The sequence below is a fragment of the Phyllopteryx taeniolatus genome, chromosome 19, assembly GCF_024500385.1.
Source record: "Phyllopteryx taeniolatus isolate TA_2022b chromosome 19, UOR_Ptae_1.2, whole genome shotgun sequence".
Classification (NCBI taxonomy): Eukaryota; Metazoa; Chordata; class Actinopteri; order Syngnathiformes; family Syngnathidae; genus Phyllopteryx; species Phyllopteryx taeniolatus.
In genome coordinates this window covers 18,933,941-18,951,586 of record NC_084520.1, presented here as the reverse complement: position 1 = coordinate 18,951,586, position 17,646 = coordinate 18,933,941, and the positions used below count along the sequence as shown (strand labels likewise).

The following is a 17,646-nucleotide window of genomic DNA, read 5'->3' as shown; positions in this document are numbered from 1 at the left end:
AGCATAATAAAAACCTAGCTGCGCTAAACTAAAACGGCTGAACGCTGATGGTGGCCATGGAGAGGCTCACAGATCGTCTACGCACAAGAGCCCACTCCGACGTGCCCCTTGGTTCTCTCTGCGCATGCGCTGACGAAAGAAATTCATCGAGTTAGGTAATCCAAAGGATTGATTAAAATCTATTTTTTTTTCTGACACCGCACGAAATATGAGCATATTATTGTGTTGTGATGAAATGTTTCCATTGTCTGCCAGGAAATTGACAAAAATATCAAATCAAGACGTATTGTGACCTCTGACCTTGGCTACTGGCACCAATAAATAAATAAAGCTTGAAATTTAATTTTGAAAAGGCCGTGCTCTTTTATTTTGAAAGTGCAAGAAATGTTGCCAACGTCCCGTGTGTTTCCTGCGGCAGACATGGGTAAGGTGTACTCGAAGGTAAGAATGCCTTTCTTGTCACATTCCCTATTTTCGGCCATTCAAACTGCACTTCCGCTCCCTGCGCTCACTCACACACACGCACACAGTCAGTCAGCCAATTGATGAACAAAAGTAATCTTTGTGAAGATGTCAAACACTCACAAAAATGAACAAAAACTCACATTTCAAACTTGACTTTTGCTTTAAGCATTGGATAATGTGTGTGTGTGTGTGTGCATGTGCATGTTTAACTGGTCAAACGGGTTTGTTTGGGATGTTGATGAAAGAAATACAACTGCTTGCTGCCTTTGCTGTGTGTATGTATGTGTGTGTGTGGGGGGGGGGGGGGGCTTGGCGCTGTCACCCAATTGGTCTTTCCCTCCTGCAGCCGGCCTGTCAGTTTGCGTACGCCGGCGACATCCACCAGCTTTTATCCCTGGTCGCCCGAGACCCGAACAGCGTCAACGAGCAGGATGACGTCACCGGGGACACGCCCCTCATCGCCGCCTGTCGCCGTGGCAACTTGAGCGCGGTCACAATTCTGATGGAGCGCCACGCGGACGTACGCCCACGCAACAAGGTCGGCAAGGCCCGTGTCACGCAGGCCTGCACTCTTCTTCTTGTTGCAGTTATGTAGATGTGCTACAGAATTCCTTATATTATTGACAACTAATCGATGATGAAATTAGACAACTATTTTGACAATCGAGGAATCGTCTAAAGACCTTGTTTAACTTGAAATTCAAATCCTTCAATTTCTGCCTCTCAACAGCAATTATTGTCCCATTTCTGTCCTTGTCATGTTTGCGGACTGATTATCTTTGTGTTTCTTCAAAATAAGACATTTGCAAACATCTGCTTTGACTTTGGAAAACATCAACATTTTGGATGATTTTCTGACAGATGTTATGGACAAAACCAAGAACTGAATCATCATCAATTCATGTCTGTGCCTTTTCTGCAGTCAGTTTGAAATAATGTCCTGTTTGTCAAAAAAGGGATGAAAATTACTTAGTCAATGATGAATCAACAGGTGAAAGAATAGGGTTAGGATGAGCCCTAACCTTAACTAATTGTTAGTTCCAGCCTGAGTGTTATGGTTGTGTTATTGTTGTGGCATTATTTCTGTTGTTGCGTTTAATGTTATTGTCGTGTGTTGTTGCATATTTGTCATAGTTACCATTGTTGCTGCTGTGTTGTTGTTGTTGTTTTATTATTGCAGTTGCTCAGATGATTGGAGTGTGCTGTTGTTGTAGTTGTGTTGTTCTAGCGTTACTATCATTTTGTTGTGTTTCAGAAGGGTCGCACGTGTCTACACTACGTTGCTAAGCAGAAGTTCTCTCTTCTGGACCACCTGATCATCCTCATCCTGATGCCCATCCTCCTCCTGGGTTACTTCCTCCTGGCACGTCACCGCATGACATCATTACATGACATCATCGCATGACATCATCACGTGATACTGTGTGTGTGTGCGTGCGCGCAGTTACAGAAGCAGCGCCGTAACGAGGCTCTGATGAAGGAAGTGCTGGACAGCGACGTGGACGTCAACGCGGCAGACTACGTACGATCGCCATAAGATCCGCGCACGCACGTCTAACCTTGGCTGTGACCTTGTGTGTGTGTGTGTGTGTGTGCGCACGCAGAAAGGGAACACAGCTCTTCACTACGTTTGTCTGCGGAAACGCCATCATTTAGTTCCTCTGTTGCTCCTCAGAGACGCCGACCCTCATGTCAAGAATGACGTACGTGCACACTCACACGCACACAGCGAGGCACGTGTTGCTGTGGACTCCAAAGGTTCACGGCGTGTTCTGGTTGCAACTGCTTTTTTTGGTTTGTTTTCAGGACGGCGAGTCGCCGATGGACATCGCCATGAGGTTAAAGTTCGCTAAAGTAGTGCGGCTGCTGAGGAAGACGCAGTGATGGAATCGCTTCACGTGCACGCTCACCCTCACCTGCGCCATCTGGACTCAAGGACGGATTTGGCGCCACCTGCGGCGTGAGGCAGTACTAGCCAACCATTGTGATTTTGTTTCCTTTTCATTGAAGTCACGTGTCATTCTGACTTGATTCTTGAATTTCAACATTTCCTTCTAAGGTTGTTGGACGATTCTTGTTTCGTTGAAAGTCATCCGCATCCACACGGGGCGGCTCATCGCTAACATGAGCTAAGCTAAGCTAAGCTAAGCTACAAACTGGTCTCTTGTTTGTGTTTTAGGACTCAACCGATTCATCGTCAGGGCGATTTATTTGGCCGATATTAGCCTAGTTTTTAAAACACATTTCAACATAAGACACTTAAAAACAAAAAAAACAAAAAAAATGCTAATGACATTCAACAAACATTCCTTCTCCCTAACCTCTCTCTCTGTTGTAAAGTTAAACAAATACTAAAGGACGTAAAGGAAGGAAGTACCGTGGAACCATATTGAATAAAACGGACCGTCGGGACTGAACAATGTGTTGAAAATGAGTTTCCATTTGTCACGTCAACTGCCGTTGACAAAGTCTGTAAGTTCCAGAATTGGCCGCTGTAGTTTAATGGCGCTGTGACGCAATGCGGGCAGAGTATGGGACTGACATATTTCCGAGTCACAGATATACGATATGACGAGATCCAACTCCAAAAGACATTGAATGTGAGGTAATGTTAAGATGCTTATATCTATTGTCTATTGTGCCGATAGCGTGGCGTGGCTGCGGGGTGAACTCTGAGGAATACAAAACACAAGTCCCCTAAGTCTGGAACATGCAATTTTTTTTATACAGTAGGTTTTTTTGTTTTTTTTGGGTCAGGCCGTTTGCCTTTGGCAACAGATTTGGAACTAGGAAGCACAGGAATTGCTCACGGCTCATGAAAGCAACTCGCCTACGATGAGTACTGTACGTCTACACACCGGCGTGGTAAGTTTGAATGAAATGTGAAACTTTCAAACATTTTCAAGCTTTTTTAAAACATATTAACAATGAATTTGTACTGTACTGGGTGTTTTAGGCCACAAAAAACCTACAAAACTATAATTTTGTACTGTACAGTACTATGGGTGCATATGGCCTCAAAAAAACAAAAAACAAAAACCAGCGCTTCAATGTAACAGACAATCGGCTAGATCAGACGAACCCCCGCCCCTTTTAGTCCGTTCTATCGAGGTTCAACTGTATTGTAAGACAGTCAAATGTTCTGTTCTTTTAATTCGTATAATGATTGTTGTAAGTGTAATGCACTTTCCGTAGCACTTCTCCTCACACGCGTCTCGGGCGTGCTGCAGCCTATCCCAGCCGAGTGGGCAAGAGACAGGGTAGTTTTTTTAATTCATATATTGTTTTTAAATCAATTGGTCGATTAATCGCTTATTGGAGTTGAATTCTGCCCAATATCGGCATCGGCCTAAAAAAACTCATACTGGTCGGGCCTTATTACTTCTCACCATTTATGAGCGGCAAGGTATTCATTTTCCTTTTATTGAATCAATAGCCGATGTAAAAGGTCACACACAAAAGGCTAGCTACACTTAGTGTCATGACGCTAATAACACAAGCGGGAAACATTTTCTCCTCCAAACGAGCGGCAAATAAAAACATGGAAACAAATGATTGATGTGAAAATGAAAAACATTTGCAGCAGACGTCAACTTGGATTTTGCCGCGAGACGACTCGATCAGGTGTCGTGCGGCGAGCGAGCGGCGCCCCCTAGTGTTCCCGCTGCAGCAGCTTGAGGATGGCGGGAAACATCAGCTGGGGGGCGTCCAGACCCCAAATGAAGTCCAGGTGGTCCCAGTGGGGAATGTGCTGGTGGAACACAACATTGGACACCTGCGGGTCACATAAGCCCATCAGACAAACGCACACATCGCACGATGCTTTGGTGTGTGCGTGCGTTTGACCTGCGTGAGGAGCAGAGCGACGTCTTTGGGGTCGGCCAGCGTGTCGTGCCCCCCCGAGAAGACGGCGGTGGGAACCTTCATGTCCTGGACGCGGTACTGGGGGGGCGTGGTCTGCGGGGCACACGGGAAGGCGGTTACGCCCGCTCTTTTCCCGTTTGGGGTTCGCGCTCGCTCACCTGGTTGTAACGTTTCATGTTTCCCTCCGTGCCGAAGTCGAACGCCGACAGCTTCCCGCTACCGACCGCCTGAAAGCAAACAACAACAACAACAACAACAACATCGTCAAGCTCTCCGTCCGTTTGTTTGCACGTACGCGTGTGCATTCGTGTCGACCTGGGCCCAGTGGAGCATGTTCTGGACCGACGTGCCGGCAGGACAGTGCGTGGTGTAGACGGGCGTGCGAGACTGAAAGCACACGTCAGACGAGCAATTCGTACGGCAACGAGAACCCCGACGTGACATTCGACGAGGAAGCGATGGAGGCGACCGACCATGTTGAGGTTGAGCTCGTCAAAGCCGCACAGGACGAAGAAAAGATTTCCGCACAGCTCGCTGAGCAGATGTTTGCCGCAAACGTGCTCGGCGAACCACTCGATCATGTGACTCTGAGGCAGGAAGTCCCGCCTCCCGAACAGGTCCTGTTGGAACGTGAAGCCAGAGGAGAGATGAACCCGAAAAAATGCCCTCAATGCAGGGTTTCCCACATATCCATTTATTTTTGGCGGGCCCCACACAATGCATCGGGATTCCATTTGTAGCGAGCGAATGCCAACACAGCGACTCCGTTCGCAATCGCTCACCCCAATCTCGATACACCAGTTGAGGGGGAGATGCAGTCTAACCATTCATTTAATAATGGATTCATCCGTTCATTATTTTTGTCAACAAATCGATGAATCAGATCCAAATGTTTAAATGTCAAGTCCGTTTATTCGAAAACAAGACGTCACTTCAAATTGACAGCTCAGAAAACGCAAACCTAAATTCATGATGATTCAGTTCCCGGTTTGGGCCGTAACATCCGTCAGAAAACCGATCATTGTTTTCCAAAGTAAAAAAAGATCCATCCATCCATCCATCCATTTTCTGAGCCGCTGAGCCTCGCGAGGGTCGCGGGAGTGCCGCAGCCCATCCCGGCTATCATCGGGCAGGAGGCGGGCCACACCCTGAACCGGTTGCCAGCCAATCGCAGGGCACATAGAAATAAACAACCATTCACGCACACATTCACACCTACGGGCAATTGAGAGTCCGCAATCAACCGACCACGCATGTTTTTGGGATGTGGGAGGAAACCGGAGTGCCCGGAGAAAACCCACTCGGCTACGGGGAGAACATGCAAACGACACACAGGCGAGGCGGGGCCGGGATTTGAACCCCGGTCCCCAGAACTGTGAGGCAGATGTGCCAACCAGGACGTCACATTCATTCGTAGTTCAGTCTCTTGCCGTGGGACACGACGACAACCGCTCGTGCGGGATAGGAGCTGGCGACCCCCCGCTTGCAAAGCGTACTCTTGACCTCTGTGCCACGCCGCCCATTGTAATTGCATCGGGGGGGGGGGGGGATTTAGGGCACCGCCCCCACCCCCCAAAAAATATAAAACATAATATAGAAAATAAAAAAGTGGCCTAAAAAGTTAAACACAACTGAACTCGTATTCCCTAATCTCAATAGGTTATTTTTCGGGATTTTTTTTTTTTGTGAATTTAAAAATCCAATTGTAATGAGTAGGCTCTTCAGAATCATTCGCTCATTCCCGACTCCCGAATCACTCCATAGAGATTTCAAGTGAACTATTTGGGCCACGACGTCGTATGGAACGGGTGAACGATTCCCAACAGGTTAGCAGGTTCGGTCGAGGTGTCGTGCGAGCGGGAGGCGCGGTTCTCGGGTCCTACCCAAACCAGGAAGTCGGGCAGGATGGCGAGTTTTGACATGGGGCTGCTGGTGAAAGCCACCGTGGCCACCGGAGCCAACGCCACAAACAATTTGATCTTGGCGGCCACGTGCGGAAGCCTGGAGAACGCCATGAATCCTACCCAATCACACAAACACACACGTGGTTTGTGATCATTTCATTTGGACGACACAATGTGTGTTCAAAAAAAAAAACGTGTTTCACCAATGGTGGTCCCCTGCGAGTGTCCGATGTAAACTATCTGGTCTTGTCCCGTCACCTTCAGGATGTAGTCCACAACAGCGGGAAGATCGAAAAGGGCCATTTCGTCGTGACTGTACGCGCACACACGCACACACGATCTTACTAGTCGCACGCAGTGACGAGGTCGCTTGTCGAGCGTACCTGAACTTCCAGAAGTCTACGTCGTCTGGGGTGAAGGCGCGGTGTTTCCTGGACCAGGTGTTCCCTCGGCTGTTCCCGAGCCAAACGTCATAGCCGGCGTCGGCCAACGCGTAGCCCAGGCCGGAAGCCGGCGGGTTGGTGATCCAGTTGCTGCCGGCTGCCAGGAGGCCGTGCTGGAGGAAAACTGCGCCTCGGAGACCTGCGCCGCTAACGACAGTGTGTGTGTGTAAACAGTGTGTATGGAAATGTTGTCCAGTTGACTAGAAGAGGCACGTTGACTAGTTGAACATGAAATGTCAAGTTGACTCGAAATGTCGTCAAGTTTGTTGCACCGACTTTTCTTGCACTCGCGTCCTGAGGGGATTCTGTTGACCATCAGGACGTAGCCGTCCTCCGTCAGAACCTCGTGCTCCTCTGCCGGGTAGCCCCACCTGCCGATGATCTCCGTCTGCGTGCGCACGCATACACACCCGCGCACGTCGTGAGGTGCATCGGACTTTCTTACCATGACCACTTAGGTCTTCCTGTTTGTGTGCATGTGTTTGTTTTTTGACACTTTTCACAGAGTACTCACAACGTGTTTTAAAGGTCAGAGCGCAAAGATTGAAAAAATATATATATTCTCGACACCTCTAGAAGCCTTTTAAAAACCAAAACTGCCATTTATACATAGAGCCGTTGAATCAATAAACAGAGTTTGTACTGGCTTGTGCCCCCCTTTTCCCCGACCCGATCAGTTGTTTTACAAGACTCGTCACACCGGGAAGCGGCGACAGTTCTGACGAGGGCCGGAGTGACCGCCCAAACTGTCGGCAAGGTTCCTCTTCAGCGAAATGAAAAGAAATCCAAAAACCCTTTCAAAAGAGGTCAACCAGATGAACGTTGTAGACCTACCGTATATAAACTCCCAAAAGAATCAAAGGCAGCTGCAAACAAATTGGATCGCCGTCAAGACCGCAGAGCAAATCAACAGAGCGATGTCGGGCAGAGCGGAAGCCAACTTCCATCCGCCGAAGCGGACAGCACGCGGTGGCCGTTGTTTCCCACACTTGATCGTGTCAAATGCTATTCCAATGCCAACAAATGGATGTCAGTAACATTTGTTTGCGGCTCCCCTTTGTTGTTTTGAGTTTGTCAAAAACATCTGTCCTTTCCGCCACACCTGCTACTTTCCAGTTTGGGTTTCCTTTTTTGTGGCTTGTCTGAATGCACTACCAGCACCAGTCTGTAGTTCCAATCTACTCTTCGCCAAATATCGCGCCCCCCCTTTTTCAGCGGCCTCCGTTGTACTTTCGGCTGCTAAGTAGCCGCTAGCCGCCGTCAGAGACCGGCCCCGACGTCCCGATCGGGTTGGACCGCAAGTCTACTTTCGGACGGCATAAATCCTCACCCTGCTCCCCTTTTGGACGCTAAAGACGAAGAAATATGACTTAGCTGTGATTACTTTGCGGTGAATAGCAGAACTACACCCGGGATGTCTCGGCATCGGGAACGTTCAGGAGGGATCGATAAAACCTCCTTTTTAGCCAATTTATGGTTGACGACCAGCTGGAAATGACGACAAAACAAAACCTATTCACAATGCGACTGTGAATTTTAACCGACAGCCATAAAATCCTTGCGCTCTGACCTTTGAATAGTTCCAATAACCCACATTATTGAGTTAGTCGTGTATCTGTTCAGTTAATACAAGGGGGAACATGTAAACAATCAAGTCCTGCTGGAATGCCTGCCCAAATAAGTGCGTCGTGTGTGTGCGACCCTCACGATGTTCATGTGTACTTCAGGGTCCAACATCGTCTGAGTGCCAAAAGAGCGACGCCCCGTTGACGGCGACCTGTCGGCACTGCACAGCAGAACTGCAAAGAGCGCACAAAGAGCACAAAGCGCACACCGCATGCTGTCTGCCTAAGCCCGCACGCACGCACGCACACACACGCACACGCACACGCATTGGTCTCCAAGTTCATCTCCTATAGTCACGTACAATGCCGCGTGTGGTGACGAGGGGCGGCCAGCACATTTGCACAGCCGCGTTGGAGGCCGCTACATTTACACACTATCATTGGGTCCCAAGCAGCAGTACAACAATTCATCGATCAGCAAATGAATCGACAACTATTTGGATCATCAATTGATCGTTTCGAGGCCTTGTCTAACTCTCCATAGTCAATATTCTCCGATTTCTGTCATGCTCCGTGAAAGAAGACTGATTATCTTTGTGTTTCCGGTCAAAATAAGACTTTTGCAAACATCTGCTTTTACTTTGGAAAACAGAAGTGACGGACCAAACCAGGAACGAAATCATTCTCAATTTCTGTTTGAACATTTTCTGCACTGTCAATTTGAAATGACGTCCTGATTTTGCAAATTTTAAATGATTATTATTTTTTTAATCCTATTCATCTAAAGAATAATCAACAGATCAATAACGATGTAAACAATCGTGAGTTGCACTTTTGGACCTGGGACTGGAGGAAGAACGCGCCCCGAACTTTCGGCAAACACGGACAAACTCGCCCAAAACATGACGTAAACGTGGCGAAAGCGCCTCAGACAGGAGCACAAGTGCGAATCTTGCCACGCGGGCGGATCCACGGCTGATTAAAGACGCCGTTTTGCACTTTTGGGTGCCTTTAAAGCGGTTTTGTGGAGCGAATCACTCACCGGAAGCTGAGCTCGGGCGCTTGAACTGCGATCACGTGACGTGGGGTGTGACGTCACCGTAGCGCGCTTGTGCGCAGATTCAGCAGTCGATTCAAAACAAGAGGCCGCACTGTAAATGTTATCGCGACTTCTCATTTAGCGGTCCTGGGATTCAAGGTGGATCTGATCGCGACGTTTTGCAGGGCAAACTAATGTTGCGAAAGAGCGCCCTCTGCCGCTCAATGGACGCCATGACTCAGTCCTTGATGAAAAGAAGTCATGTGTGGCTAAACTCGCTGGAGGCCTGGAGCCGAGCCTACATTTGAGATTCAGCTTCACTTTCACTCTGCATCCAGGACGAATCGTTTCGTTTTCGACTCTAAAACGATTCGTCCTGGATGCAGAGTGAAAACCTGCGAGCGAACTATCGCCTCCAAAAGGAACAAAATATTTACATTCATTGATTAGATGACGTCAAACTAACAGAAGTGAAAAATATCGTTGCACTATTGTTCCCTCCTATCCTACGTCATCCCATTCCGCCACTGTCTATACTCGCCTTTATTTGGCCGAAGCTTTGAAAGCCAAAGAGCAGATGAGCTTCGCCGCTGTCCGACCGGCAGCTTAGCCTCGAAATGTCGAGGAAGATGAGAAACGGCGGTAGGAGTCGGTCTCGTGCCGCGTGACTCGTGTCGGAAAGAGGAAGCGAAAAAAGTCATTTAGGAAGTGGGGGAAAAATAAGTCGTTTCACACCAAAGGAGAAGCCACACACAAGCGAAGAAAGTCACTTGAGCTCGCTCGAACCAATTCAGACTTAGGGGAAAAAAGTCGGCTATTTTTACATAGTTGTTGGTTGAGATGACAAAAACAAATTCAACTTGAAGTCATTCTCGTCCCACGCAATGTAGGTCTCATCCTGACGCAATTGCAAGAATTTTGTGCTTTCTTCAACAAAGGGTAGAGTCAGTGTTGAGGCCAACTTTTGTTCTCCACCAAATACTTATTTGCTAATCAATTCTTTTTTCTCGCATTTTGTCTCCAATAGGTGCGGTATACCTCTCGTCGTCTTTTTAAGTGGGAGAACTTGCACAATTGGTGGCCGACTAGATACTTTTTCGCCCCACTGTACTCGGTATATTTCTAACTAGCAAGCCTTTATTGCTCAGTGACTGTTTTTTTTTTTTTGTCCATGTCTTTGTGTGTCCAAAGCGTTGTGCGTCAATTGAGCGTCTGTTGTCGTACTGGAGCGGCTCCGACGACCGGAGACAAATTCCTTGTGTGTTATTTGGACACACCTGGCAAAATAAAGATGATTCCGATTGTGATGCCGTACTCTCTCTCGGTCTTCGTTTACTGGAGAGCGGCATCAAATTGTCGCAAGGTTTCATTCAAAACATCGACGGTAAAGTGTTGACTTCCTATTTGTGATTTGTGGTGCCAGGAAGTGTCTCGGAGTTTGAATCGCCTATTTGATCGTCTTCTCCGCATTGATTTCAATCTTCCAGAGTTCACACTTTGTGCCACTTCTCTCTCTCTCTCTCTCCATTTTTGCCGGAATTCCTCAGCATCGTTCCACTCGTCAAAGGTGTTGTAATCACCAAATACAGTAAATGATGAAATCACTCGTCGCTGTTTTTTTAAATGTGCTATTTTTTTGTCTTCATAGTACTTCATGCTTACTTATCAGAAAATGGGACGGTGTCAGGTTGCCATGTTTGCGCATTCCTTTGGAACAATGTAGTGACTTTTTTTGGGGACAGGAACTACTTGAGACGTTCGAAGAGCGAACATCATTAGCGGATGATGTCCGGCAATGGAATTCATTCATCTTCTGTTCCGCTTCTCCTCACGCGGGTCGCGGGCTGCCGGAGCCTATGCCGGCTATCTTCGGGCGAGCGGCGGGGTACGCCTTGAACTGGTCGCCGGCCAATCGCAGGGCACGTAGAAACAAACAGCCAATCAAAACAACCTAGTACTCGCCAAGACCATGCTGTCAGCCTGTGTGCTCTCACACAAACATCGTAGCGGCACTTCGATGCGCAAAAAAACCCCAACACTGATCGATCGATGTATTCTTTTAGACATTCGGAATTTCTTATTTTAGAAAACCGGGCTGTTGTAACAGTCTTGGAAACGAATCGTTTTCCAGACAATAGTTTCCATTTTCCATACTTGCCTAGGAACCCTGTTTTTTTGTATGAAAGCACTTTATACATAATGTTTGATTGATTTCCTGTGTGTATTTAATCATAATAACAATCAAACTCTACGGGGGTTTGGATGTTATTCCTGAATCTTCTCACATTTTGATTTCTGAGCTTGACAGTTGGTCTAATGCTGCGGCTGCCGCTATTTTTTGTTGTCGTTGCTTTTGAGTCAAATTGACGAGTTGGAGATTTTAAATTAAGCAGGAAGCTGTTCGATTCTTTCAGCTTAAGAGTTTAATAACATGATTATCTACAATAATTTCACAAACTTTCCATCAGGAAGGACACAAATCATAACGCCATAAATGTGAAACGACAATTCAATTTTTTTCACGAATTTTTCAGAAAGGACTTTTCAAAATAAAAGCTTCACTAAGGAAAAAAAAGGGCCTCGCGTGGAGTTGGACGTCATTTGGCGGATTGAGCCTCGATATTGATTACGAACAAGTTGGAGGAAAAATACAAGTTGCCACGTGACATTTAACTTGCCGATCGGGCGGAAATCCAACCGGCGCCGCCGTGGGCCGCGTGTGAGTGTTGGGCGGGGGCTATGTGGGGGTTCAGTCCAGAGCGGCGTGCAGCAGGGCGCCGTGCCCCCCCGCCATCTTCGATTTCTTCATCTTGGCAATGGCTCTCTGTAGGTCGGACGCGTGAATGGGACGGATGAAATCTTCCGACGGGCTGAAATACACAAACGGGAAGCCCTTCTAGACGAGGAATATCGGGGTAATATCGGGGTAACACTGGGGGCAAATACATTACGCACCCGTCGCTGCGAGTGTGCACAAAGTCTCGAACGCACAGCAGGGCGCCGTCGCGGCACATCTCCCGAAGGTCACTTCCGGAGAATCCTTCCGTTTCCTTGGCGATCTCGGGAAGCTCCACTGACTCGTCCACCTTTCGGAAGGGAGGAAAGAAGGAAGGAAGGAAGGGAGGGAGGGAGGGAGGGAGGGAGGAAGGAAGGAGGCACGGCAGGCAGCGCTCAGACGGCTGGCAGTGAGCGGCGACAACTCCTCCGCAAAGTCAACTCACGCTCTCGTTTTCCAGGATAAGTTTGAGGATCTGCTCCCGCTGACGCAAACTCTGCAACGTGGAAAAGACGAGAGAAAGGAGAGAGAAAAAAAGACATGACAGAGAAGATGAGAAAAGAGGGCAGAAGTTGGCACGGTGATTTGTGGTTTTGCTAGAAGCTTCTAGATCGGCTGGGCGAAGGTTTTTTTTTTTTTTTTCCCAAACAGTCAGACGGGCCAGCTCATTCCTGTGTATTTTAGCCATGAAATAATTCACTCATTTTTTATTTGTTATTTTTTTAAATTGTTTTGAATTATAACACATTCTGTCTTACGGTAAAAAATGTTTTTAATGTTTGTTGAATTATTTTACTATTTTTCTTATAATTACAATTAGCCAATAATAAAAAAAATATATTTTGAAATGTATTTGTACATTTTATTTTACTATTTCCTTTTTTTTTTTTTTTACTAATACATAAAACAATGTTAAATGTATATATATTTTATTTCACTAGTTATACTTTTATCCTTTATTTCAAACATTTAATGAACTAAATGTATAAGAATATAAAAATAAAAATGAAAAAAACAGCTACGGGCGAAGACGTGCTGGCATGCATACCGGCTGGTTGATGTGGAACCTGGTGGGCATCCTCCTCAAGATGGCAGAGTCCAGATCTTGCGGTCGGTTGGTGGCGCCCATGACGATCACCTGGCAAGAGCGGCGGGCGGAGTTACGGCGGGCGGGCGGGCGGGCGCTAGCCGTCACAATTAGCCACCGTCTCACCTGACAGCGGTGGTCCGTGTCTAGGCCATCCCACAGACTCATGAACTGCGCCTTCATCATGGCCGTCGCCTCGTGGTCCGAGCTCGAGCGATTCCTCAGGAACGAATCTACGCGCACGCAAACAGACAAAAACGCAGATGCACACATACAAACGTAATCAAACACAAACAAAGCAATGCATGTACACACACACACACACACACAAACACAAACAGAGCCCTCCGGTTGAGTGCCTAGATGTTCCCAGGCGGTGCCCCCGCCACCATTTTGTGTTAGCTACTGTAGCTCAACTAAGGTGTTTGTCGTCAAAGCCGCACGTCGCCTATGCCGACCGAGCGGCGGCTCCCAACTGGAAAATCAACATTTTGATGCCATTTGACGTGACGAATCATGTCACCCGTGTCGTCGACGAAGCCGCGTTCGTCACCTATTTCGTCGACGAAGATGACGGCGGGCTGCAGTTTGACGGCCAAGGAGAAGACGGCGGCGGCGAGCTTCTGCGATTCGCCGTACCACTTGTCCGTCAACGTGCTGGGCTGCAGGTTGATGAAGCGGAAGCCCGCCTCCTTGGCCGTCGCCTTGGCAATCAGCGTCTTGCCGCAACCGGGCGGCCCGTAGAGCAGGACCCCTGTTACCGTGACAACTGTGTCACGTTGAGGAGGAGTAGGAGGATGATGATGAGGAGGAGGAGGAGGACCACCTCTGACCTTTGGGGGGCTGCAGCAGTCTGGATGTTTGGAAGAGATGTCGTTTTTGGACGGGCATGATGACGGTCTCCTGGAGCTCCGTGATGACCTCGTCGAGACCGCCAATGTCGCGCCACGACATCTAGAATTCACAAAAAAACGCTCATTAAGAACACCACACGGCAGCATCTGGTTGTTTTTGCATTTGTGCGTTCTTTGCCGTTCGTGTGCGCATTGGATGTTAATGTGTGTGTGTGTGCGTGCGCACACGCGTACAGACCTGCATGCTAAGCGGGTCCACCAGGTGTGCGGCGATGCTCATCTCGTACTCGGACAGCTTGACATCTTTGACGCCGATCTGCCGCATCAACTTCTCCGCCTGACGGACGGGCACAAGGAAAAACACTAGTGCCGCGTTGTAACGCATCGTCACGGAAACTTGTTTTTTTCATTCCAATGTTGAGCTCTTGTTCAATTTTGGAGTAATGACGTCATTTATTTCATCAGTTTTTGTCCTTAAGGGGAAAAAAAAAAAAAAGCTGCATCACGCCCAGACAGACAAGTCTGAAAGCGGGGCAGGGGGGCGATCGCGCTTTCCGGGCCCGCTATATTGCCCATATTAATGACAGTTGTTACTCTATTTTTTATAGAGTTTGTCCAATGTTTTTGTGTAAGCCATTGCTCCAGCTCTCTCTCAATATATATATATATATATTTTTTTTTATTGTTGTTTGAGGTGTGTTTACAGACCTTTCAAATAATTCAAGCAACAAATACATGCTTAGGGCGTATTCAAATGGGGTATTTCTATGTGACGGATTTCACTTATTGCGGAGGTGGACTCGAATGAGACGCACAAGACTGATGGGGGATTAGCTTCTGTTTAGCCATCGATTGAGAGGTTCGCAGCCGCTCTGCTCCCCGCACGTGAAGGCCGACGAGCCCGCAACCGGCGGCTCCGCCTCCCCCCTCGGAAGAAAAACTCAAGTCAGCAACGCCGAGAGGGAAATATTAGAGAACCAGACAATTACAAACCGTATGGGAGACATTTTTACAGCACACGTACAGTTCTAACTTCCGCGCTCGCTCGGTTGTCACGCGATCGTTCCCCTCCCCACCCCAAACACACACGTAGGGGGAGTCTTCATACGCCGGCTTTCCCGCACGACACCCGAGTACTTCAAGCCATGCCTACAGGTATTTTCGCATATAACAAAATATTATGCCTATAATATACATGAAATATACTGTATCATATTGTAATATGATACTATTCCATTTTTTTCATTTCTGTGAATGTTTCGTTTTTTTTCAAACGGGGTTACTACTGTTATTGTAATTATTCCCACTTCTATTATGATGTGCATCGTTATTTTTGTCTGTAAACAATTGACATCATCATCAACACCGACTAGTGCACGCACGCACACGCAGTCCCAAATTCAGGTTTATTTGTTTTTCCGTCAGTCTCACTATACTTGTGCCCGTTATCGCTCCACCATAAAAAGCAACTTGAGGGTGGCGTTCTTTTGGCGCGCCGGCGTCAACTGACTTGTTTCTGCGCCTCCACCTTCTGCTTGCGCGTGGGGTCGATGGCGTCCACCATCCACTTGATGGTGAAGTAGGTGACGGCACCGAAGACGGTGAGGCGGAACAGGAGCCCCAGCACCTCGTTCCTGCCCAGGGGCCGCGCCACCTGCTCCACCGGAAGCTCCCTCAGCACCATGACGATCGACGTGAGCCCGCCGCACCTCAAGACGTCGCTCACGTCGCCAACTAGGATGCCCACAAAGCGAAAGCCGTGTCAGAAGTACATCTGGACACGGCGGCAATGGGTTAGGGTTACATCATAGGGATTGAGGAGTCACAAATGAGGAATTGTTAGCAACCCAGTCACTCCTGACTTCCCGATCACTACAGAGGGATTGTGAGTGGACATTTGAGGGAACTATCTCGGTCCACAAGTTGAAGTGAGCAATCAAACTAGACTCAGCATTTTGACAGACTGCCATTTTGTGGAAATCTTGTCACGCTGCTAATTATAAAAATGACACACATTGACGCACGGGGCGGTGAGCCATCAAGACCGGGAACAGCGTGCATCGATCGCAACCCTCCTCGACAAATCGATTTAAGGGGCATCATCATCATCATCATCATCATCATCGCTTCCATTAAAGGTTTCAATCGTGTCCGAAAACTATGAACGTGTGGTTTTGGACGCCGAAATCGAGCAACATTTTCATCTTTGTCAGAAGAATCACAGAACATCTCAACAGAATTGAAAATTTAAAAAACGCGGTGGTAACAGTATTTCCGAACAACGTCATCGGAAAAGAACAAGGGCTAGCTTGCGCGAAACAATGACAAAACGCAATTTTGGTGGACCTCCGTTAAATCCAAATGCCAAAATGGAAAGAATATTGCGGCCGGTTTTCTGGATTTAGTAAGATGCTTAGTACAATATGGACATCGCCTTCAACTCTCCAATTGGGAGGATTTCATTTCTCTCTTAATCTATCAACGTATCCATCTCTTCATCTAATTTCGAATCTACAAATCTGTTTATTTGTGTCTGTCTTTCTTTGGTGGTTGTCTCGTTTCCAAAAGCGAAAGTAGTCCGCGTTGCTCTAGTTAGCATTAGCATGAGGTTGACCTTCCGAGCTCTCCACGGCCGCAAAGCGGCTTCGCGAGACGGCAAAGTACACAAAACATTTCGGCTAAAACGACAACAAGTCAAAACTACACACAAATGTGTCAGTAGTGTTCACTCTAGTGGCAAAATGCTCACCTTGCTGATAATCTTGGCTGCGGTTCGGAGGAGGAAGCTGGCGAGTGCTTCTTCTTCGTTTGCGTTACAATTGAGCAGTAGTAAGACCGCATGATCTCATGTCGCCATCTACAGGCCACGCCGATCCACAGCATAATGACGTCTACGTTTATTTGAATTCAAATGATTGACAATGACGTGGTGCGGCAGCGTGGGTTCAGTTCTCATTCAGTGACGGTGTGAATGGTTGTCCATGTCTATATGTGCCCTGCGACTGACTGGCGACCAGTTGAGGGTGTAGTCCGCCTTTCGCCCGAAGTCAGCTGATCCCCCTTCATGCACATACAGTATATTCTGTCTTAATTTGGCTAATCTTCATTCTTCTCCTTTCCAGTGCATCCCTCAACCTTTCTGACAGTTCCTCCACCTGCTCCCTGCTTTCACTGCAGAGCACAATGTCCTATGCGAACGTCACAGTCCACGGGATTCCACCCTAACCTCATCTGTCAGCCTAGCCATCACCACTCCAAACAAGAAGGGGCTCAGGGCTGATCCCTGATGCACTCCCATCTCCTTAAATTCCTCTGCCACACCTACAGCACACCACGGTTCTGCTGCCCTCATACATGTCCTGTATTATTCGAACATACAGCGGGCCAAAAAAGTATTTAGTCAGCCACCAATTGTGCAAGTTCTCCCACTTAAAAAGATGAGAGAAGTCTCTAATCTTCATCATACGTATACCACACCTATGAGACAAAATAAGAAGGGAAAAAAATAAATAAAAATAATCCAGAAAATGTACTTAGTCTGATTTTTAAAGAATTTATTAGCAAATTATGGTGGAAAATAAGTATTTGGTCAATAAAAGTGCATCTCAATACGTTTTCTGTAAGGTCTTCCCAAGGTTTTCACACACTG

General features: G+C 47.5%; 3 protein-coding genes across 9 annotated transcripts; 1 reads left to right on the top strand and 2 right to left on the bottom strand.

The window, feature by feature from the left end:
• The first annotated feature begins 16 nt into the window (after nucleotides 1-16).
• On the top strand, nucleotides 17-2,491 carry ankrd22 (ankyrin repeat domain 22). Of its 2 annotated transcripts, none has more exons than XM_061755680.1 (7): nucleotides 17-155; nucleotides 377-441; nucleotides 812-1,003; nucleotides 1,724-1,828; nucleotides 1,910-1,987; nucleotides 2,070-2,168; nucleotides 2,272-2,491. In XM_061755680.1, the coding sequence occupies exons 2-7, from the start codon at nucleotides 385-387 to the stop codon at nucleotides 2,347-2,349; spliced, it is 609 nt and encodes a 202-aa protein (XP_061611664.1). In that variant the 5' UTR covers nucleotides 17-155; nucleotides 377-384; the 3' UTR covers nucleotides 2,350-2,491. The 2 variants fall into 2 exon arrangements, with proteins under 2 accessions (XP_061611664.1, XP_061611663.1); XM_061755679.1 differs by having other exon boundaries at nucleotides 1,721-1,828.
• A 1,381-nt stretch (nucleotides 2,492-3,872) lies between these two features.
• On the bottom strand, nucleotides 3,873-9,837 carry lipf (lipase, gastric). 4 transcript variants are annotated; one of them, XM_061755670.1, is made up of 11 exons: nucleotides 9,818-9,837; nucleotides 8,384-8,520; nucleotides 6,953-7,064; nucleotides 6,617-6,815; nucleotides 6,437-6,546; nucleotides 6,213-6,349; nucleotides 4,803-4,949; nucleotides 4,645-4,716; nucleotides 4,488-4,556; nucleotides 4,312-4,422; nucleotides 3,873-4,240 (listed from the first exon to the last, which is right to left on the bottom strand). In XM_061755670.1, exons 2-11 carry the CDS (start codon nucleotides 8,513-8,515, stop codon nucleotides 4,118-4,120), a joined length of 1,212 nt encoding a protein of 403 aa, XP_061611654.1. In that variant the 5' UTR covers nucleotides 8,516-8,520; nucleotides 9,818-9,837; the 3' UTR covers nucleotides 3,873-4,117. The 4 variants fall into 4 exon arrangements, with proteins under 4 accessions (XP_061611654.1, XP_061611652.1, XP_061611653.1 ...); XM_061755668.1 differs by lacking the exon at nucleotides 9,818-9,837 and adding an exon at nucleotides 9,284-9,615 and having other exon boundaries at nucleotides 8,384-8,524; XM_061755669.1 differs by lacking the exon at nucleotides 9,818-9,837 and adding an exon at nucleotides 9,284-9,407.
• A 1,848-nt stretch (nucleotides 9,838-11,685) lies between these two features.
• Nucleotides 11,686-16,901, bottom strand: atad1b (ATPase family AAA domain containing 1b). 3 transcript variants are annotated; one of them, XM_061755673.1, is made up of 10 exons: nucleotides 16,747-16,901; nucleotides 15,508-15,771; nucleotides 14,236-14,334; nucleotides 13,977-14,097; nucleotides 13,697-13,897; nucleotides 13,270-13,376; nucleotides 13,105-13,194; nucleotides 12,502-12,552; nucleotides 12,236-12,366; nucleotides 11,686-12,150 (listed from the first exon to the last, which is right to left on the bottom strand). In XM_061755673.1, the coding sequence occupies exons 2-10, from the start codon at nucleotides 15,679-15,681 to the stop codon at nucleotides 12,030-12,032; spliced, it is 1,095 nt and encodes a 364-aa protein (XP_061611657.1). In that variant the 5' UTR covers nucleotides 15,682-15,771; nucleotides 16,747-16,901; the 3' UTR covers nucleotides 11,686-12,029. The 3 variants fall into 3 exon arrangements, with proteins under 3 accessions (XP_061611657.1, XP_061611658.1, XP_061611659.1); XM_061755674.1 differs by having other exon boundaries at nucleotides 15,508-15,731; nucleotides 16,747-16,879; XM_061755675.1 differs by lacking the exon at nucleotides 15,508-15,771 and having other exon boundaries at nucleotides 16,747-16,885.
• Between the last annotated feature and the right edge of the window lie 745 nt (nucleotides 16,902-17,646).